Source organism: Malaclemys terrapin, chromosome 6 (assembly GCF_027887155.1).
Source record: "Malaclemys terrapin pileata isolate rMalTer1 chromosome 6, rMalTer1.hap1, whole genome shotgun sequence".
In the NCBI taxonomy this organism is placed as follows: domain Eukaryota; kingdom Metazoa; phylum Chordata; order Testudines; family Emydidae; genus Malaclemys; species Malaclemys terrapin.
The window spans coordinates 89830629-89854907 of NC_071510.1; the positions used below are offsets into that span (position 1 = coordinate 89830629).

The window sequence follows — 24279 nt, forward strand, 5'->3', positions numbered from 1 at the left end:
CATACTGTCTGACCACTAATGACAATATTTAAAACTCTTGAAAATATTTGCAGGAAAACGTGAGGGGGTTCGGTCTAGGATGACCAGATGGCCTGATATTATCAGGACCATCCTGATATTAAGGACTTTGTCTTATATAGGCAACTATACCCTGCTGATTTTTCGCACTTGCTATCTAGTCACCCTAGTTCAGGCTAATACTCACATGCTGGAACAGCCTTAATTTATATTCTAGCCATTTATACCACTTTAAAATAATTATATGCTGTGTTATTAATTAACTATTGCACCCATAAAAATGGCAGCAACATATGGAATGTAAATTAATGTAAACCAGATTATATTTTATAGTAAACATTTTCTTGTGAACTGTTTTCCTATTTCTATTGAGGAAACTGACCAATATGCTCCTGCAGTGGGACATATTGCAATATACCTCAAATGCTCTGATTTTTGTAATGTTTCCTTATGAACCTCCTGAAGTTGGGAAACAGAGGTTGAGTCCTTTATTTACACTAACCAGGTAAAGTAATTTAGATACAAAATACAATTTTACAGTATCCTAATATTTTATTTTAGTCTTAGATTTTTCTGTGATTGAAGTGTTGGGGCCAAATTCTTCATTGACTTGCACCATGTGTAGTCATTTACACCAGTGCAATACCATTCTGATTTGACAGTGTTTTACACCTACTTTGCACTAGTATAAATGACAACACATGATGCAGAATAACCAAGAATCAAGTCCTATCTATGTATATATCTAGGGTTTTAGATCAGGCCTATCACCACAGTTTGAGTCCTAGATCTTCGAAGGTGTTTAGGCACCTAACTTCTGGGCATTAGGTTCCTAAATACCTCTAAGGATCTGGGCCTGAGAGGTATCAGTTCACTTTGTTCATTATGCCCTATTTTCCTGATACTCTAGGAATACAGTAAAATATTGTTTGTTTGTTTTACTAGTGAAGAAGATATCTGAATGTATATTACAACTATGATCATGCAATAGCTCTTTCTAAAGCAAATAAGAATGTTTCCTTAAAACTTCTTACTTCATTGTGCAACCTTCCTCTTCTCGGAAAAGGAGACCTGTAAAGGAATATAACCCTAAGGCTGCATACAAGGCTACCAGTTCAAATTCAGCCCAAATCAAGAGTGGCTTGATAGGTGTTCCGGACGTATATGAAATGTATTGATGGTCTCAATCCAGCTCTACATGGAAAAGTGTATATATCACACAACTCACCTCAAAACTGGCATCAGTTGACAGACTTGTTGGCAGTTGCAAGAGCTAGACCAGCACCTAAATCAGTAAATAGACCCTCTGATCCCAGAGATATACCTTTTAGGATAAGGTTGAGGTGCCGGGCTAAGTTTGTGGAGAAGTTTGCTTTGCTTTAGCCTGATCTGACCCGATCCTGTGAATAATTGGAGGGTTCTGTTTTCAGAGCTATCAGTCTGCCACCTTTCATGACCACTACATTCACTAAACCCTCCCCACAAAAACTAAATCCTGAATTTCACTTTTACTCTCTGATCTTGCAAGTGAATGGGTGCAAACATACCCTTGTGCTTCCAACAGGGCTCCACTGACTTCCATGGGGCGGCATATGGATACAGCAATCCCTGTGTGGATCCAATTGCAGATTCTAGGCCTTATTTGTAAATAGTAGCTTAAAACCCCCAACCCCAACAATGTTTTCTTAAGTGTATGGGGAAGGGGAAGAAAGGGAGGAAGCAGAACATAGAAACAAGAAACATATATACAGGTGTGCACACTTCCTAAAACCAAGTATAAGGTTTAATGTCTGTATTTATTACCCAGACTTTTATCTATGCATTATTTAAGTTTTTCTTTCATCCTGAAAAAGTTATAATAAAAATATTCTAAAAACATTTTTTCTACTGAAGAGATTTTGCTTGTTCCCATTAAGGACAAACAGATCATTCTATTACTGCAAAATAAGTTTCTTTCTAAAGCTGAACTCTCTTTGACCTCACAGAAAGTAACTACTTTAGCATACAATGGAAGACAATTCAGCAGGCCTGTCCAAAAATAAACATTTGTGTAAAGTGCATTTTAACCCTGGAGACTTCAGATAAATGGAAGGAGCACCACAATATTATTTATTGATAATACAAAAATAATATAACTGAAAAATTGCTAACCTTGAAAGGCTTTAAATTCTCTTGCATTCCAGACTCTATATTTGCAGTGAGCCAGTCTCTGTAAGTATAGGATATTACTGATTTTGGTAACAATTTTTCACGAGGCATCTTGACAGATTATGCCATTTCTAGAGAATAAGAATGTGTCAGAGCCTTGGTGTAATATCCCCAAAGGCAAGTAATACAGTTAACATAAAGCTGGAAGATAACAGGATAGCATTACAAAAATTTTTATATGGGATTTTCTAGGAGATATATTTCCCCCCACTTGTTATCGATGATCTAAAAACTCCCAAATAATATTAAGTGACACTATTGATTTAATAAAGGTAAGCAATAATGAGCGTAAATAAATGACAATGTATCAAGAATATGTTAATTGTATGAACAGTGGTTCACAGTAAATGGAACTGAGAATAGAACAATGAGATTTTCAAAAAAATAATTAAGTCTTTTTTATTTTAGAGACCAAAATCTAGCTCTGGCAGTTATGTTTATGGTAGGCCTGCAGGATGGGACAGTTAGTATTTATCCATCAAGGGTAGGATGCTGTTCTGATGGAAGTTAACATTCTCAACCGTCTCCTCCAGAGGATCTTGGAATCCTCTCTGGATTCCCATGCTTAGATATTTGATATAATGTGCAATTATTTATATAATTAAAATTAGCTCCCTCAAAGACTGATCCTATGAGGTGCTGAATGCCTTCTACGAGGCGCTCAGCACTTTCCATTCCCATTGACTTCAATGGAAGTTGAGGGCACTCCGCACGTCTCAAGATTGTGTTATTTTCCTAAAATATCATTTCAAACGAATCCCACCAGATGAAGTAGAACACACTACCAGGATATTTCTAGTAAAAGGATCAACAGGGAAAGAGCTAATTCCGAAATTAAAAATGTTATTGTAGGAATATGCAACGTAAGGCAAGCTGGTGACTTAGAAAGTTTAGAAATAACAGATTTATGTTAGAATAACACATTATTTTAACATTTTCTACTTTACTTACATGTCGCTCTCTACCCCCCTGGCTTTTCTATTTCATTGCTAGAATATCAGGATTTATTAAGGGGAAAACATCCCCATTAGGAGCCTGATCCAAAGCCAATTTCAGACAATGGGAGTCATTCCAGTCAGTTAAATGTGCCCTAATATTGTACAAATAAGGAGCCAAAGCCTCTCTATGTAGTAGCACAGAAAAGTCAGCTGGAAGAGCGAGCTGTAAATAACATCTCTTTGATTAGGTTTGTTGACAGGTTCATTGATTTAAATGGAGCTATCTGTGAATAGAAAAGCTACTCATGTAAGCAAAGGCTGCAGGATTGGGCCCAAGGTTAGTATAATATATATAACAACATTCAGCATTCATACAGTGCTCGATATTTTCAAAACGGAATGCAAATATTAATCATATTTAAATTACATGGTTAAACGTGTCTTTTTGATGCACTGGAACAGCTTTTGTTTGGGGTCATGATTGCCTTTGGAAAAATAAACTTATCAACTGAGCCAACAGAAAGCTGGATAGTGCTAAAGGTCAAACATATTTTAGGAGGAAAATACAAGAATGGACATCTGAGCTCCTTGAATAGGACTTGGTTTACTGCAACACTTGTGAGAGAATTATATCCAGTCTCAGAAATGGTAATTCCCACAGACTGCAGCAATTTCAGGATTAATGGTCTTTAACTTTTTGACTATGTTGAGCTAAAATAGTAGTTCTTGGGCTTGGAAGAACAGTATGTAAAATGACTGTAGGGAACTTCAAGAGTCCATACTCAGTACTTGCATGGAAAGTTTTGTTTTGTTATACTTTTTTGGAGCAGTGCACTTAAACTATAACAAAATTTCAAACTTACTCAGAGACAAAGAAATAATAAAATTCAAATACCATGAACTGTTCAAAAGTAAAATAAAAAATTGCTTAGTGCCTTTTCTGGTGTTATATTTTAGAGAGAATTCATAGATTTCAAGACCAGAGGGACCATTGTGATCATCTAGTCTGACATCCTATATAATGGACCATAGAACTGCCCCAAAAATAATTCTTAATTGGATGTTTACAGAAAAAAAAAATCCAGTCTTGATTTAAAAATAGTCAATGATGGAGAATGATGGAGTTAGCCAGTTTTTAATCCAGTTCACATGTGGCATGTTAATGTTATATCATTCTAGTTTTTTTAATCAAAATGTCGTGCAGTACCAAATCAAACACCTTATAAACGTCTTAATACATCACATCAAAGTTACCTTTAACAACCAAACTTGATATCTTTTTTTCAAATGAGATTACAAGTTAGTTTGACAAGATCTGTCTTCCATAAACCCAGGTTGATTTGAATTAGTTACATTACCCTCCTTTAATTCTATATTAATCAAGTGCCATATCAGCTGCTCCATTATCTTGCCAAGGTTCCGCGTAAGTCTCACAGGAGTATAATTACCCAGTTCATCACATTTACCCTTTTAAAAAAAATCAGCACAACATTAACTTTCTTCCAGTCTTCTGGAATTTCCCCAGTGCACCAATTAATGTTGAAAATCAACATTAATGGTTCAGAGGATATTATTTATAATCATAAGTGTTTATTGATGTAGCTATTATGCAAGAAGGGCATTGATTCCTCTGTACACAAGACTATGAATGAACTGGTAAATTAGTCCCTGATCCTACAGTTGGATCTGGGCTAGTAGACTCTTGCACCCACACAGTCCTTTTGACTTCTGTGGGCTCCACATGGATCCAATTACAGGGTCTTGTTTTCTCAGTTTGAAATTATGATATCACAAACAGTTCATTAATATTACTCTCACAAGCTAATCCTTTGCAGTGCACAATATAAACAGGAAGCTCAATGATCAAATAAAGTAGTATACTTTGGATAAGAGTGGTATATTGAAGAGAAAGGCTTACACAATGCTTTTTTTTTTAAAAAACCATACAGAGGCTCTGAATTCTCTTCATTATTAATTTTGTCTGTATTCACTTGTGTTAGCAGTTTCCACTACTAGTTCCTTAACTTAGGGGTACTATAATCCTAAATAGTAACATAAAAATAATTTTATGATTCATATATTTGAATCTGCTACTGGTTGTTAGAATTAAGGGATTTTTTCCTCCTGAAAAATTCCCTGAGGCTCATCTCAACAAATAAAATCTTGGATGTGTCCCATGAACATAATACAAAAGGTTACAAGAATAGAATGTAGACTGGGCAGACAAAACAGGATAGCGGAAAGTGTAACCAAAGAGGCTGTTGTATCCAAATAATTATCAAACAACGTATAGTTTGGCAAGCAGAGGAGAAATTATTTGGCTCAAAATGAAGGACTGATTTAGTATGTGAAGAGTCATTGGAAACTATTAGAGACATTTTGGAGAAGATGCAAAAGCGTAAGAATGGTCAAGGGGAGTATCATTTGTAGAGTGAATTAGACTAAGCAGCAAACCCATCCAAACTTTGTATGTTTCAGATATATTCACACTATTGTCTATTTATAAAAGTCTTTTGATTACATTTTTTTTCATTGCTGGTTTTCCACAGTGATGTGGAAGTACCCCAAAACTTATCACTCTGTGGGAGAAAGTATCTCTGTTGGACAGAAGAGCATTAATATGGGATCATATCAGAGAAAAGGATTCTGTCAACAAACCATGATGAACAGTATTGGGAAGAACAATACTAAAATCAGAACTGATCCTGAGAACGCAGAGGAAAGCGAGGAAGAGGAAACACAAAGTGAGAAGGATGGAGATGAGATATAGGAGGACGAAGAGACAGGAGGACTAAACTCCTCTGGGAATACAGAAAACAAAAGGATGGAGATATGGAAGCTGAGAGAGGAGAGGTTCTTTTTTACATAATGACCAAGCTCTGTAGCATACAGTGAAAAGAGCCCTTAGAGAAGATTACTCCTTCTAAAATAGTGTTTATTTCCGTTTACAGCCTTAGAATGTCTGATTCCTATAACCATTTATCTCTGATGTTTACTCTTGTAACAGTTCACTCGCCTAATGTCAACCAGTACGTGGTGTTACAGAAAAAAGAAACTGTGAAGCTATCCCATCTACTCTGTGTCCAACCCTGAGAGCAGGGAAGTTAGAAAAGTGTGTGTGTGTGCGTGTGCGGGGGGGGGGAGATTGTTGAAGAATCTGACTCTGGGAGCTCCATCTATTATTAATTTTTTAATTAATGGAGATATCCTATCTCCTAGAACTGGAAGGGACCTTGAAAGGTCATTGTGTCCAGCCCCCCTGCCTTCACTAGCAGGACCAAGTACTGATTTTTGCCCCAGATTCCTAAGTGGTCCCCTCAAGGATTGAACTCACAACCCTGGGTTTAGCAGGCCAATGCTCAAACCACTGAGCTATCCCTCCCCCCAATTATCATTGTAGCACCTAGGAGCCATAGTCATGACCAGGACCCCATAGTGCTAGGTGCTGGACAAACACAGACCAAAAGGACAATTCCTGTCCCAAAGAGTTTACAATCTAAGTCTAACACAAGAGACAACAGGTGGAGACAGACAGGGATTACGACAAGACAATATTGGACAGCATGACAGGCAGTTGTAAAATCACACCAACGACCCAACCACTGACAATTTTTTTGTAGGCATCACAGCAAGCAGGGCCTGCTCCGGGGTTTTGGCCGCCCCAAGCAGCCAAAAAAAAAAAAAGGCCGCGATCATGATCTGTGGCAGCAATTCGGCGGGAGGTCCTTCGCTCCAAGCGTGAGTGAGGGACCGTCTGCCGAATTGCCGCCGAATAGCTGGACGTGCCGCTCCACTCCGGAGCAGCTGCCCCAAGCACCTGCTTGCCAGGCTGGTGCCTGGAGCCGGCCCTGACAGCCAAGGACAGTTTTGATAAGGCATTTGAAGGAGGATAATGAGGTAGCTTTGTGGATGTTTACAGCAAGATTCTCCCAGGCTTGAGGGGCAGAAATGTTTGAAAATTTAACAAGTGGCAATGGAGGCCAGCATGATGGACTGACTGGAGGTAGAAAATGACATTTCAATAGCAAATGAGACATGATAGGTAGGGTGGCGAAGAGCTGTGAAAGTCAGGACAAGTTGCTTACATTTTGATACGATAGAACAGGGACCAGTAGAGGGATGCTAGCAGAGGGCTGAGATAGTCAAAGTGACAGGCTAGGAAAATGATCTCTACAGTAGTAATGTGAATGGATATGAATGGGGCAAGAGTGCATTGTCAAGACCAGAGAAAACATTGCAGTAATCAAGATACATGAGGATGAGAGACTGGATAAGAGTTTTAGCGTGTGGCTGGCTAAGAAAGGCTTTAACTGAGGATACATTTACATTTACGGTGGCATGTAGAGTACACACACTGCACACCCACCTAGCCCGGGTATAAATAGCAGCAGTGTAGATAGTGAGGCATAGCTTAGGTGAGCAGAGTGCCCTATATGCCAGAACCCACAGGGTATATATCCTACATGGGTTCTCTATATACCCAAGCATCGCCTCCCTTGTCTGCACTGCTATTTTTAGCAGTTCAGTGTCCTGCTGCCAGAACCCACTGCCAAAGCCTTTCACTGTGGCATGTAGCTACAGTGCCTGTACCCTGCACACTGCTGAAAGTATAGACATAGAGATGTGATGCAGAAGGAATCTGCAAGATTTAGATATAGCCTAGATGTGAGGACTTAACAAGACCTCCAATTTGAAGATGGTCAGGTTATGAGCCCAAGTGGTGGAGCTGCCCACTGTGATCAAAAAAAAGACGTGGGGGCAGGTTGAATAAGAGCACTCCTTTCATCATGTTGAACTTGAGCTGGTGGATAGACATCCATAAGGAGATGTCAGAGAGACAGGCCAAGATTTTAATTTGGAGAGAAGGAGACCTGTCTGGAGCACAGAGGTGGATCTGTAAGTCATCAGCATTGAGACAGTAGTTGAATTTGTTGCAGGTGAGATTACCCAGAGATAAGGTCTAGAGGGAGAAGAGAAGGGGACTCAGAACTGAGCCCCATGGAACCCCCTTAGAAAGGTGGAGGGGGGGGATGAGGAGGATCCTCTGAAGGACACACGGAAGGAGCGATTACAGAGGTAGGAGAGACAGAATCATGGAAGCCAAGCAAGGACAAGATTTCAAGAAAAAAAATAAAATACATGGTCCAGTGTGTTGAAGGCAGCTCACATAGATTAATAGATTTGCAGGTCAGAAAGGATCACTGTGATCATATGGCCTGAACTCCTGTACAACAGAGGCCCATATTACTTCCTTGTATTAATTCATGCTTCAAGTCCAGTAGCTGCAGTTGAATTATAGCAGGTCTTTTAGAAAAATATCCAATCTTGATTTTACATTTTTCAGTGATGGAGACTCTACCACAACCCTTGGAAAATTGCCCAATTACTAATTACTCCCAGTTAAAAATTTGCACCTTATTTCTAGTCTGAATTTGTCAGCTTCAACTTCCAGTCATTGGCTCTTGTTATACCTGTATCTGCTAGATTATAAAATTTCTGTTTCTTATTTACATATTTACAGACTGATCAATTCACTTCTTAACCTTCTCTTTGATAAGTTACATACATTGAGCTTCTTACATCTTTCACTATAGGCATGTTTTCCAATCATGTCAAGAAAGATGAGGATGGAATACTGGTTCTGAGTTTTGTCTTGGAAGAGGTCATTAGGGACTTTGGCAAGAGCAGAATCAGTAGAGTGCAAGGAGCAGAAGCCTGACTGGAGAAGCTCTAGGGTGGAATTAGAGGAGAGGACAGCAAGCCAATGGTGTCAGAGTCTCTCTTTTCCCATCAGAAGTGATTATTTTAGTTAGAAATAATCAGGGGACCTTATCAAGGTAATTAGGAAAAAACCCACTTTATTGAATTCTCAGTTTTCTATAAATCGCTCTACTCAATTCTCCTCACCACACACTCAATTTTCCTCACCACACACTCAATTTTTATATAAAATTGTCAGTGTTCTGCAGTTTTAAGCTATTTTGAAAAACTCTGCAGTGCATTAGAACTTTAAACCTTGAGTTTTTCACACCCCTAATGATGTTAACACTGATCAGTGAATAAATGTTAAATATTGAGATATACAATTCCTAGAAACAGTACTGGACTATTCCTTTTACAATTTGTAACACAGCCAATAGGTCTGAAGATTATTTTGGACATAGTCCTAGAAAATTACTCCTTCGTGATAAAATAAGATAGTAGCTGGAAAACATACTGGGTTTGATTTTTGTAACTGTGCATATGAAATGATGGCAGAATTTCTAGTATTATGTGCAAATTATCTTGCACAAATAGATCATTAAATCATTTGGATGTATGTGTTTTCTGAGCTATTCTTATAGATATGCATAAATATTTCAACACATTAGAAGAGAAATATGGAACTACTTAGCTGAATATGTATGTGGGAATTTCAGTAATTCTCTGTCAGATTTCAAATTTAAGCTTTTTAATTATTTTATTCACAGTGGATTTCTCAGTATGCTTCATATTTGTGCCTCATAATCTTAGCAGCCTTAAAAAAGCCTTTTTACATTTTCATCTGTCTCATGTAAAAAGCAACAGAGGGTCCTGTGGCACCTTTAAGACTAACAGAAATATTGGGAGCATAAGCTTTCCTGGGTAAGAACCTCACTTCTTTGTTAGTCTTAAAGGTGCCACAGGACCCTCTGTTGCGTTTTACAGATTCAGACTAACACGGCTACCCCTCTGATACTGGACATCTGTCACATGTGTTTCTTGTAAGATCTAATGTGTGTTGTTGGAGAAATGCTGTGTGCAGTGATGTGTGTTCCCAAAAGCAGGGCTTTGGAGCTGTGCTCCGGCTCCGCTCCAGCTCCAGGCAAAAACCTGCAGCTCCACTGCTCTGGAGCTGCTCCGCGCTTCAGCTCCGGGCTCCGCTCCAAAGCCCTGCCCAACAGTGGCAGGATTAAATGTTTTGTTTCTTTTTACCATGTTTTTGATAGCAAGTGATGAAGGATTATTTGGCAGTGGGGCACTAGCTCGGTCTCAGAACTGTTAGTTTCCAGACAGTGTAACATTTCCTTTTTAAAAGTGTAAAAATTTCAAAAAGTGTAATATTGTTTTTAGATGCTAGATGGACTCCATTGAGTCACTCTTCCCATTTAACTTTGTTTTTTTGCATGGGGATACCTGTTCTATGTTTTGTAGTTTACATATTATAAAACTGTATGGAAGAAATGCAGTTCAAACTTTTGCCAAGTTCGTATATTTTGGTTAAATCAGACCTCTTGAAATAAACCCAAAACAGAGAGGGTTGCTCCATGTTTAAATCTGAGCCTCCTGAGAAATAATTCTTTCTCCAGCCGCACAGATTCAAGCGCTGCCACAAAAGCTAGTTCAATATAATCAAGACTCATCAAGAAATTATCCTTTTGGGGACATGCTCTATAAACCACATAAATTAAACCTGTAGAACCATCATGTATGCAATACTCTGTATGGTAGAATTACAGATGTAATTTCAAAAATTGTGTCTCCATTTGTTTTAGCTAATGAGTACCCTTGCCACTCTTCAAATATTAATTGGAAAGAAGTCATGATTTATTTTGATGAAATATTCTCTCTAATCAGTGTCTATTTCTTGAAGTAGCATATGACGTGGCTAATCCTCATGTTCTGTACGACTAATTTTACTATGTTTATAGACTCTCTAGAGTAATAATGGAACATGTCATATTAACATGAGATTCAGGTATCCTAGATGAGTCTGGTGGTACATTACACCATGTGTCTTCCAAGGAATGCAAGATATTCACAGCACACATTGCTATTAGCTGGGGATTATCTTTCAATGTGGAGAATCAGATAAATGTCTTATGAGTAGGAAGAAAAAGACTCTTAAAACGAAAATTTATAAAGTAAGCAAAAATAATGTCCTTAAAATTACATACTGTATTTTCCATTTGCTGTTTAGTCACTGACAGCAGTTCTAATTCATCCCAGAAGGCTGAGTTTCTGTCAATCTCTAATCACAATCAATCATTAAGAGTTACCAGGATGTGCTATTGTCCTTGCAAGTGGGCAGAATGGAGAACATTAAAATGCTCTAGAACTCTGAGGAATGAGTTCTGGACTTGAAGAAGAAAAAAAAAAAAAAATCAAATGAGAAATAGGAGATAGCGTATGTAGGGTATATAAATGTGCCAAAAGCTTTTTAAATGGCAAAGGTTCATTGCCTAGTGTATCATCCAATACTAAAGGCAGTAGGACTGGACATTAGAAACATGTTTGCAAGAAGCATAAAGTGAAGAAATTTGGAAGACTAGGAAAATTACAGACTTGTCAGTTTTACATTAGCTTAAGGAAAAACAAAAAACTTCAGAAGTTGTTTTGAGAGCTTACACAGGAGATCTTTCCCCCACCTCCCCCACCCAAGAACTTGTGTTAGAGCACCTATGTTGTTGTAGGACTTGGAAACTATCACAGAAAATTATTGGAATTATGTTTGGATAATACTGCTAAAGCCAAAGAGACATAGTGTAACTATATTTTCATTTCACATTTTTTAATTTGTGATTTTTAAATTTAATTTGTAATTGTATTTATTTGATCTTTAGGTACAGCTTAGTAAGTGATATTCCAAGGTGCTTGCTTGATAATACTGTACATTTAATATAAAAGAAAAAATTCTCTGATATATTACTGAACTTGAGGATGTAGCTTAATATAAATACAAGCTATTATTAACCTGAATTTTCTTCATTGAGTGCTTTGATTTAAAAAAACATATTATAGGTTAGTTTTCTGTGCGCAAGAGTTCAAGTAGTATGCTGAACAGAAAACTAAGAAGTATGGGCACTAGGACCCTGTTGGGACATCTGTTGTGGCCCCTTAGTATAAAAATATAACATCTAAATAATATTATGACAGGTTTGCCCCTTTACACACAGAGGAGGCTGGGCCCTGTTAAAGTTTTTTTTTTCCCTCTGTTTACTCACTCACCTTGTCTCAGAAAGAAAACAGCAGATACGTTGGATGCTGGGTCCTGATTTTGGACAGATACAAGTAGTCAAGGGAGACGGAGATTAAAAAACATGACAGATGTGAATGGTTGCACACACGGATAAAGTTTATGAATCAGCTGTGATCTCGTTTACACAAAAATGCTTTTACAATAAAATTGCACAGTACTTCAAAGCTCTAATGTATAACAATCCACATTAAAGAGTTCAGTTAAGACAACCTGGATAACAATAAAGAAATGGAATGTGAGGTCACATGGCTGTAATTGAGGGAAGAATTTGATCCAATTTCTTTGTATTACTTAACTTTGCTCTCAGAATGTTTGTATTGATCAAATATAGGTTGCCTCAATTATTCACAGCTGTATTTCAGATTCTAACTTATTGTTAGACTTATGACTCTCTTTCTCTCAAGTATTTAGTTTTACCTTAAACAAATAATTCAGGACTTCCTCTTGCCTTTTCCTTTTAGTTTTTCTGATTATGATTTTTCTAAACTTACATATAACTTGCTTTATGTTAAGGGCATCCTAAAAAACACTAAAGCAATCAAGACCCCAGAGATTTTGAATAACATATACATGAATGATCTTTAGGCATAAAGGTCAGCAATGAAAGTTACCATAACACCCTCCGAACACAAATAATACATTATGTCAACTCAGCTGAAGTTGATGATATCATCACATCTGAGCTTTTGAGCCATGCAATTACAGGGGGAGGATTCCCACAGCCCTGCCAGATTCCTCCAGGGGATTAGCACTTGTCTGATTGCAACACACACCAAAGACACTGTTAAAATATCAGTGCATCAATCAAGAGGAATTTGAGGCTTTGAAGTGTTTTTTTTTTTTTTTAAGAGACAGTGTGGGAAAAAAGAAGTGATTACAGTTATTAATTTAAGTGCAGTAATGCTTGTTTGGTGATGCACAGTTTGATGACGTGTGTTTTATTCTCACAAATGATTAGTCATAACAAGTAGGCTTGGAAAGATTTTTAAAATTTTTTTCAAAGAACAATATTGATGATTATTTCAAAGTATTTCAGTTTTTTGTGAATAACCTGAATTTTTGTGCACTAGCAGGAAACTAATCCAAACACAAAAAATCAAAATCATCTTTCACCTGACCCTGACACCAGGGGACATTGACAGCAGTTTGGAGCCTGGGTGGGGAGGGAATGGAAAATAGTGCTGACTTTTCTCCCCATACCACCAGGCTTTATGCTACCGTTAGTGTTCCCTGGTGTCAGGAGTTGCAGAAAAAGATTAAGGTGTCTGGCTGCTATTATGAATGGGTGTGCAGTACTCTCCAACACCTTTCCCTCCCTGCCTCACTCCACACTATAGCAACTGCTTTGTTGGTAAGCAGTCCAAATTTTCTTAATTGTGAATTTCTGTCATAAAGCACTCCCTGATCAGCATGATACCCACATATATTTCCTGTGAACATGAAGGCTCCAATGCTACAGTTTGCTATGCCAGCCCCATTGAAGTCAACAGGGTTCCATACCGGTGCTGCAGTTCCCCCTGGACAAACAATTTCAGGCTTTAATTTGCTAGTAGAGATGTATAGTTTTGTCCATTCTCTACCTATTTTTGACAGGAACTGAACGAGTCAAAAGGTGTTACGTACATGTATTTACACATGGACCACCCATGCTGAAAGTATTAGGATTCAGTGAATCCTAATCCAATGAATTACACTACAATTACATAGAATATATATATCCAAGGAGGCCAATATACTTAAAAAAAACCCCAAAGGATAAGTATCATTATCACCATTTTATAGTTAGGCAAAGTGAGCTCTAGAGAGGCTGAATTACTTACCCAACATCACTCAGTGAATCAACAGCACAGCTGTGAATAAAATAAAGTCTTGACTCAGAATTTAGTTTCTTTGGTTTTTTTAATCTTAAATAAATACTCCAATATCCCAAACTCAATGTCAGGCATCAGAATATAAAATAAATATCTAGAAATTAAATTCAAGGTACAGAAGATTTACAGTGTTATGTGGGATGTAGAAGTCCACTTCATCCCCAATAGCTAGTGTGACAGACCCAGACCAGTAGGGTACAGGAGTCTGGTAGAGGGCAAATATACTGGTCACTGGATGAGTAGTTTTCTGTTCCCTGAGTGACCAGGGCAGGGGCTGTACTAAAGTAATCAGGAACCTGCTAGAACCAGTTAAGGCAGGCAGGCTAATTAGGACACCTGGAGCCAATTAAGAAGAAGCTTCTAGAATCAATTAAGGCAGGCTAATCAGGGCACCTGGGTTTTAAAAAGGAGCTCACCCCAGTTTGTGGTGGGAGTGTGAGGAGTTAGGAGCAAGAGGTGTAGGGAGCTGAGCATGAACTGCTGGAGGACTGAAGTGCACAAGTGTTATCAGACACCAGGAGGAAGGTCCTGTGGTGAGAATAAGGAAGGTGTTTGGAGGAGGCCATGGGGAAGTAGCCCAGGGAGTTGTAGCTGTCATGCAGCTGTTACAGGAGACACTATAGACAGCTGCAGTCCACAAGGCCCTAGGCTGGAACCCAGAGTAGAGGGCGGGCCTGGGTTCCCCCCAAATCTCCCAACTGACCTGGACTGTGGGTTCTTCCAGAGGGGAAGGTCTCTGGGCTGTTCCCCAACACACATGGTGAATCTCTGAGGCAAGAAAATCTGCCAATAAGCGCAGGACCAAACAAGATAGAGGAGGATCTTTGTCACACTAGTTTTTTATTTTTTTTAGTGGGCTGGGGGGGTGCAGTTGTATCTTTCCATTTCTAAAATGGAACTCAAATTTCTAAAAATTGTGCCCAGAAATTATACTCTACCTCACTGGAGCTCCTGCAAGTTTCCCAGAAATCCAGTGATTTCTTCCATCATCTCTCTCTGTCTCACAAGTTAGTCTGCAGTTACTCTCCCTTTCCTTCTTTGCTCCTCTCCAAGGCCATTTCTGGACCAAGCAGGAAATGGCTGCAATTTCTTGCTTTCCCTTTCATGCCTGTAACCTCTGGACACAGGCATCAGAAATGATGAACTCAAAGTGCACAATGACACTAAAAATACAGATAAAATACAAGGAGACTTGCTTTTTATCTCACTCTGCACATCTGGTTTAGTGGAGTCCATCGTGAAAGCTGAGGAAATAATGCACCTCTCACAGCAAGAAATCACAGAAGGTCCTTGAAGGATTGTGGAGTTTTCTCCTATATTGTGTCCTCCCCATTTACTGGTGGAGCAGATCTTGCTCCCTACATGAGTCGTCATGATAGCAGATATTATTTTGAGGTATACAGGAGAATCGTGATGTCAATGATTATTTGCTAGACCAGAGCTAGAGAAAAGTGACTGTTACATCTCTCCTGAACACACAGGGCCAGATCCTCAGCTGGTGTAAATAAGCATCGCTCCAGTGGAACTACACTAGTTCACACCAACTGGCCCATTCTGTGACTCTGAAGCATTGCTAAAAGCTTGGAACAATATTGTAAGGCCGTTTTAAGGACTCAAATCCTGTGCCTCCACTCAAAACAGTGAGAGCTCAGCAGCTACAGAGCAGCTCTGTGTACTGAGAGAGATGGACATAGACAGGCTATGTTGTGCAGGATGCAGAATCTGGCCCAAGACACATGTGGCTTTTCAGTTTTCACCCCTCTGTATTGTATTACAGTAGAACATAAAAAGGACCTAATTGCAACAATATTTCCAATTGCTACAGCATATAAAAATTCTGCACTGCCTTCAATCTTTTGTTTTACCTCTCCATTGAAACGTGGAACTTGCAGTGACATCTATGTCAGATTACAAAGCAGTATTCCTACTGCTAGCCAGAGAAAACTGTTTCCTTGTTCAGGCTCTAAGGGCTGAGGGACAGAACAAGAGTCATCTTTATGTCTCTTTGGAAGTTGATTTTGAGCAATATCACCATATTAAATATGGACAAGATTTAGAAACCTTACAAATCAGTCTACAAAGGACTATTTATGTCTTTGCCCTAAGAAAATGCAGTGTTGAAAATGTCTTTTACCCTCTAGGGTTTGCAGTTATTGTCATTTGATCCTTATGAAAAACGTCTTTCATTTCCAGATTTTGAAAGAGGGGAAGGGGAATTGGAGGTTATGATACTTTCAAGACGCAATTGTATAAATAAATGCATGTGTCTGATATCTTTATCTAATAGGGGAAGGTTATTCAGAGACAGCTCTAGATAATAATTTTAAACTACACATGGAGAAAGTCAACACTGGAAAATACAATAAAATAAGAACAGAATATGTGTAACACTCAGCTAAAATAGAATGAGACCCTCAACTGCTAAAACAAGTTTCTCTTCCTCCTGCATTGACCCTACAACGATAATATTTAGCACTTTACTTCTTCGGTGTGATTTATAAGCACTAAGAAATTGGCTGCACTAGAAATATAGTTATGTCAGACAGGGCCACCCAGAGGATTCAGGAGGCCTGGGGTCTTCGGCGGTAGGGGGCCCCCGCCGCCGAATTGCCGCCGAAGACCCAGCACTTCAGCGGTGGGTCCCGAGGTGGAAGGACCCCCCGCCACGGGTCTTCAGGGCACTTCAGCAGTGGGCCCTGGGGCGGAAGGACCCCTCCCCCGCCGCAGAAGCTCTGGGGGCCTGGGCCCCGCGAGTTTTCCGGGGCCCCCGGAGCGAATGAAGGACCCTGCTCCAGGGGCCCCAAAAAACTCTCATGGGGGCCCCGGGCCAATTGCCCCACTCCCCCCTCTGGGCAGCCCTGATGTCAGGAAACTTGGTTCAAAGTAGTTTTTCCTAAACCAGTATGATTCTAGTTTATACTGTAGACTGGATCTTAATTTAGTTCTGTAATTAGGCTAAAGCCTTGGCCAGTATACACCACAAACTGGAATCATGGATGAAATCAGATTAGGGGATAACTGTCTTGAACTAGGTTTCCTGACATGGTGGTATCTGTAGCATAGACATGGTTTTGTGCTTGTATTTGTCACAATATCCTTGTGACATATATGTTAAGCAATTACCATTTTCTTTATTTTATAAAGACACAGATTTTACTTACTTGACTAGTTCCAGAACCAGGCTTAGAATTTAGTAGCTCTTAAATTATGGAGATATACTTATCTTATAGAGCTGGAAGGGACCTTGAAAGGTCATCAAGTCCAGCTCCCTGCCTTCACTAGCAAGACCAAGTACTCATTTTTGCCCCAGATCCCTAAATGGCCCCCTCAAGGATTGAGCTCACAACCCTGGGTTGAGCAGGCCAATGCTCAAACCACTGAGCTATTCCTCCCCCCTTGAGTTCAACTTCTGTGCTCCACCCACTAAAACTCCACTACCACCCTAGCATATTTATTGTTTTGAGAATAGAGTCATATACTACAGCTACCTCAGGTCTGGCTATCATTTAGAACAAAATCTAAGGTACTGTATCCACCAATTATCCTGACTACATTTTCTTTTCTTCTTATGCACCTCAGCAGTGCATTTATCTGAAGCACAATGAGGATAAAATATAAATAAAACTAACTTTATAAATAGAGTGTTTGTTTGTTTGGCTGTGGTGAGACACAAATCATGTTAAATCAAATTAATTAAAAAGATGGTGGTTGCCATTTTAAAAAAATCTGCTTTGCTCACAGTTACAATATGTTTTAATGGTATCTAATGTAGATCTCTAGGACATGAAAAGAATGATTGCTATACAAGTTATTATAACAGGGTCTCAGTTTAATCAGTATCATCACTGCTAATGGAGACAAAAATGGATGTTTGTGATTAATGTGTAGCTAATGCACATGGTAATCATTTGGAGTTAGAGACATTCTCAAAATATGGAATTTGGAAGACTTTCTGAACTTTCAGAAAGTAGTGGTTAGGGGTGTTTCAATTTTGGGTTGGGTTCATCTCTGTTTTATATGCCTCAAGACATGTCTTCAAGAATATTTGTGGATTATTAAATATACTTTCTTCCTAACAGGGTATTCAATCACTGGTGCTCTTTAAATAAAAGCAGTGACCCTACTGGGTCACTTCCAATATGAGGAATGGTGCAATTTATTGCAGCTTTGTTTATCATTATAAATATAATAAATATTTGGAAGGAAAAGCTTCCCTGTCATAAGAAAATGTAAACTCTAAAAAATTCTCCATAAACAGCATCAAAAGTACAGTGAGAGATCAATGCCGCATGTGTTTTAGACAGAGGAAATGTAGAAAAGATCTCTTCTTTAACCAGAAATTATATATCAGAGAAATTTCCGAGACACTGTACACCTGGTTGCCACTAAGAGACACAATCTCTCAACCAACCATTCAATCCTGTAAATGTTCCTTCAGGGAGCATTTGTTTCTATTGCACATATAAAAGAAAAAATACAATTGTCCATATCTTACCATTCAGTTTCCTCCAATTTCATTCAAAGAAAATCCAGTTGGGATGGTTTTAATTAAACTTGCTTTGACATTATATAAACTTCAGTATTTTACTCAGCCAAAGGTTGTGTCTTCTCAACTGGCTTATATGTTCCCAGCAATTATTTCCCTCTCCCTCAGTTCCTCCATTACCCTGACTCCCTCAAGCCTTTGCACTACTTCTGAGGGGCGCAGGAAATACATTTCTGTATTGTAGCTTAAATGGATTATTTTTCAAAGGTCTGTAGTAATATGCCTAGTAAGGAATCTATTTGTCAAAAAACATTTTCTACATCTTTTTTTGTCTGTATTGTTAGACACATACTTGCTGGCAGGCGTTTTGAAATAAATTACCAAAATAATTGAAACTGGCATAATTATATTGTTATTTTGACAAATAAAATATGCAGAATTTTAAAATATTGTCCACAGAATTTTTAATTTTTCGGCGCAGAATTCCCCCAGTAGTAAGAGGTGTATATTGTATTTGGAGTGAATGCTTCACTTTTTGAAGGACCATCATTTCGATGAGACATTAACTCAGTACTCTAATGCTAATTTTCAAGTGGCATTCCAGGAAGAAATTAAAATCCCATGATACTTTTTGGTCTCCTAGCCAAAGTTCCTTCTCTCATTAAAATAGGATCTATGCCCAAGACTGTAGGTGAGTTACCACTACACCTGCTTAGTTTGTTTGCACAATCACTGAACTCTAACTCATTGCTTTACACAGCACTTCACAAAATCTTGAGAATGAAAAGCACTATAACAAAACCCAATTCTGTATTTTTACCACTGTCCGGGATGCCAGAATTTGTCAGCACAGAACTGTGGCTTTGCTGCAGTAGCTTGTTATGGATTTGAAGACAGGGCCATAGGAGCACTCTGTTCCCTAGAACCAAATCCAGTGATTCTTTTTAACTGTACTACTTCTAAGTATAGCTCTGAAGACAGAATACAGCAGCTTTTGTTGCCAGAGTTCAGCCAAAAGAAAGGGACCAGCAATTGGGAGTTGGTTTGTTGATTGCAGCAGATGTTCAGTTTTTAGAACAGTGGCAGCAGGGAAGACCAGCACAATGACAACAATGCATCATCTTGTTGGCTTCAGCTAACCACAGTATGTAATTATCACAGATGCTGTTACTGTACTAGTCTATGATTGGATAACTGAATCATTTTGATTATCCTGTGCCAAAATCTTTTTTGCTGTGCTCTGTAGCAGTGCTAATCTGTCTGCATGATCTCAGATATACATTGTGTAGCAGTGCAAGATTACATCTAGAAGCACCAGACAGAGGGGATGCAATGTATTTTGGGGGCCCAATTTCCTCTCTAAACTATATAAGCAATATCTCCAAATATAACTTTGAACATCTGATATCCAAATCTGTATCTCTTATTATAAATTCCATTGAATGTTTGCAGCATTCCATGTGAACTGTTTGCAATAAGTTGATAGAGCGGTAGTTTTGATATGTACAGTCAGTTTGAAAACTGTTTGCAAAAAAAAGGACTGATCAGCACTTCCCAAACAATGCCACTTGCTTTTTCTTTCCATAAAACTCTTTCAATTCACAAGGCAGTACGTTTCTATTCCAGACTATATCTCATTTGAAGATAGATATCCACACAGTCCTATACAGTTTCTTTGTGCCATGTAGTGTCATTTTCATTTAGGTCTTTTTTGTTGTTGTTTTGCCTTAGGAGCCCAGCTCCTTCCAAGTCTCTCTGGTATGTGAGAAGGATGCTGTTTATATACACGCACACCTATTTCCCAGGTGGCTTTGCCAATATCCAGGACTACAAACATGGCTGCCATGACTGCCTAAATGACCTACATATCCTACTCTGCAGCTCTCCCAGATTCCTTTCCTGAGATCACTTACTCTCCTTCAGTGATAATGTCCCCTCTTTCCTGTCCTGGGAAGAGTACCCTGCAGGTACTCTTAAAGACAAGCCTGGAATGGGGTTCAACTGGTGCAACAGGATTCTCTTGATAAACCTCAAATGCTGGTAGGTCCCCCAATAAAGGACAGAGTGGGAGAGTTTTGAGGAGAGTAATGAGTGGAAGCATCCATGGTAGCCTGACTTCTATGGAGCTGTACTACCAAGGAGCAAGATAGGGAGCAGAGAATCCCAGGGGCAGAATTGAGGCAACAAGGATTGCTGGTGGATGTCCAAATCTATGAAGATCTTGATGGCTAAAATCCTAGCTTTTTCTGCGATGAGATTTTGAGAAGTAAATAAAAAGCTTCCTTCCAGCCCTATTTAAAGAATTCCTAGAAAAGTCCATAAAAAAAAAAATCTCAGAATTTCTTCTACTCTAAGCAGGTTGTTCCCAGAGGAGCCTGTGACCATAGACTCAAGAATAGGATCCAGATCTCCCGAGTTCTTTTCCTTGTCCTGGGCCTTGCCCATCCTTCATCTTGTATCTTTTTAAGTAAGTAGCAATGCATAATCGTGGGTAGCCAGCATAACCACACTTCCTGAAGTGCAATTGCTTTTCTAAAATGTTATAATTATTTTTAGTGTGTCAAAAAAAGCTCCTTTCAATTTTGAAACATTTATAGAGTTTTGTTGGATCCAGCAAGGATTGGAAGGCTTGGAAGGCGATGAAATGAAGTTTTATTCTGAAGGCTCATGATGCTTGTATTTTTGATTGTTACTCAAGAAACCGCAACTTGTAGAAAGAAGTCTGCCCTTCAAGAAATGAAACAGCTCAATGGAGAGTTTAAAATTCTTTTCCTTTGCTGCTGCCAGCTTGAATATGACAGCCAGCTTCCCCCCCACCAAAATCAGGTCAACTTGAAGGCTTTAAGAGGAATCAACCTAAAGAAAAAATAGTGTAAGATATTTTTATCTGAAACAACAGCTGAGTAAATGATGAATTTTAAGATTTTAAAATATAATAGAAATTTTAGATGGGAAACAGAGAAGACAATAGGTGAAGCCTCAATCTACGGAAGGCTGAGTGACTGACAGTTGCTTACCTCCTTCTTCCTGATAGGTGGAGTCATATCAGCATGATGTAATGGTGTAGATTGTGGGATAGGGAGGGAAGGAGAACAAACATGCAACAATTATATTTAATTCTGCAACTAAGGCTATACATTCTTTAATCCTTTTAAACTAGGGGCTAGATAGCATAACTGATAAGAAAGTTCAAACAACTTAGTTTTTTTCCCCCATTAATTCATCATCTATTTTCATAGTAACTTGAGTGTGAATGGCAGCCCTGCAGTCAGCTCAAAAGCTGTCAGGATGACATCTGTACATTTCAAAAGTGGCTGTTGTCTGAGAGCTGAAAGTAGTGAGTTTTTTAGTCTTACACACTTTTGTAGTCAGAGTCCTAAGGATATCTTTGAAAAAAAACCTTGAAAGTGATAATAATGAAAATACCTTAGATTCTTTTTCTTGTGTTCTGTTAATGAGGTGTTATGATCTCCAGAAGGATAAACTCTCCAACGAGCCCTGACTGAAATGTGGAAATAAGGGCCAAATAGGTGGAACCTTTGCTAGCCAATCAGAGTCTTCTTTTAATAAGTATTTTATTTCTTTCCCAAGATGTATAATTAATGAATTATAACAAATGGAAATAATCTCTAAAAACTAGAGAAACAAGGTGGGTGAGGTAATGTCTTTTATTGGACCAACTGCTGTTTATGAAGAGACAAGCTTCTGAGCTTACACAGAACTCGAAAGCTTGTCTCTTTCACCAACAGAAGTTGGTCCAATAAAATATATTGCCTCACCCACCTTGTCTCTCTAATATCCTGGGACCAACACAGCTAAAAAATAAAATATATGGGGTACAGCAATACTTTTCCTCTCCTCTCTTAATTCTTTTAGATATTCACACTACTAAAGAAACATCATTCAGTTCAACAAAAAAACTTAGAACCTAAAAATTAAAACTCTAATTTTAATGGAAAAGTTAAAAGTGGTCTCTAAAAAAACAGTTTGAAACATTACATCAGTACAAAACAGATAACTGGCAATGTCCTTAGAGAAGGGAATAGAAAAGGTTTTCCAGAGATATTAGCAGAAGGTGGGAGCTTTTTGAAGCAGATGCAAAAGCCACCAGATAGATGAAGCAGTACTACCATCACTTGCAACCTCCACATTGTGCTTTAGCTGGCAAAGAAAAGTGCTTGAATATCTTGCACAAGAATTCAAAACTGCACTGTGAAGCACAAGAAAGAAATGAACTAGAAAAGGCAATGCAAAATGAAGGGATGTCCGAAAGCTGACTATTAGATGAAGGCAGTCTCTGCTGTGATAACAAAGCTGTTATCACAGCCCTAAAGAGTTGGTACTCACAGCCAAGGTGGGCATTAAATCAAACCAATGCTCTAACCATATGTCAACAGTGGACAAGTGTATAGCTAGATCTTTTGTTGCCCAGTGGGAGGAGGCTTGTACTTAGAGACTTCTGAATGCATCCATTACTGGACACATTTGTATGGCAAAGCTGAGAAAATGTAATGACAGCTGAACTCAGAAACTGGCTTCTTTCTCCTATTTTTTTTTTTTAACCTCTGTGTTAGCCTCCTATAAGATTTGGCCACTGGCAAGCATGATATCAATCATTTGACTTTAAATATGAAAGAACTGGATAGCCTTGCCTCTGTGACTCATTAGAACTTTCCAAGTGAAGTAATATTTCCCAGCTGGCCAGCAGCTTTAACCCTCCATTTTAGAGACTTATCACTGACAAAGAACATCAAAATGACAGATTTATTATTTTAACAGTGTTTCTAGTACAATCAGGGGGTGAAATTAGATCCTCAATACTGCTTAAGAAGAAGTAGAATTGAATAACCCAAGGGATGAAATCACAGTTAAAAGGGTAAAAGAAATGAGGTCAAAATATGTGACTAGGACCCTCAGTCCGCAATTTCCACCACAGTTCTATTTTTCAGGCTACAAATGTAGTATTCTACATCCAAGGCCCCCAGGCTCCAGTTGCTGCTGGGTCACAACGGGGGTCATCGTCAGGGTAGAACACAGGCACAGAGTGTTTATAGTAGTACTGCAGCCGGGAGAGCAGTTTTTTCACAATGCCAGGATATTTTTCAGACAAGTCATTTCTTTCCTCAGCATCTTTAACAACATCAAAAAGCCAAAGTTTCTTTGTTGGTGGGTCAGATGATAGAATCTTTGACTCACTGAACAAAGGTGGTGGTGGGAACCAGTGGCTGCAGCCTACAGAAATAGGAGCAGATAAGAAATTAGATCTCAGACACACAGGGAAAGAGTAGCCTCATACTTGTGATTCGGTGTTTAATATGACTTGTTTAATTTCAAAGAAATTAAACTGGAGTTGCCTCCAGGAATCCGGTTTTTCCACTGCAATGTAAGCACATAAACACAGATTCAAAAACCATGACTTCAAGGAATATATTGTAAATATTTTCCTACTTTTAAATGAGGCTCCGCCCTCCTGGTTTTTACATTACATAGTAAATCATGGAAGTTGAGAAAGAGAGTAAATTATGGAAATGCAAAGCTTATTACGTATGAAATGGGATGAACTGGCAGTGGAGGTAAACCTCTAGGGAAAAAATAATCATTTCATTACCTGGATACCCAGTTAGTAGTTTCCACTTTCCATGTCGAATTGCAGCATGTATGGATATATTGAAGATTGAATTGTCCCATGGAAAAGAATTATCCTGTGGTGAAGATGTCCTGTTGTCAATACCAGGACCTTAATGGAACAATAAGATAGAT

At 38.7% G+C, this 24279-nt stretch overlaps 1 protein-coding gene across 1 annotated transcript in view; it reads right to left on the reverse strand.

Moving 5' to 3' along the window:
* Positions 1 to 23269: 23269 nt before the first annotated feature.
* The window catches only part of ARSB (arylsulfatase B), a 111397-nt gene continuing 110387 nt past the window's right edge, over positions 23270 to 24279 (reverse strand). The window contains exons 7-8 of the mRNA XM_054033085.1: positions 24128 to 24256; positions 23270 to 23751 (exon numbers count right to left, since the gene is read on the reverse strand). Coding sequence (XP_053889060.1) covers positions 23486 to 23751; positions 24128 to 24256 — 395 coding nt within the window. The 3' untranslated portion in view covers positions 23270 to 23485. The remainder of the gene's footprint in view (positions 23752 to 24127; positions 24257 to 24279) is intronic.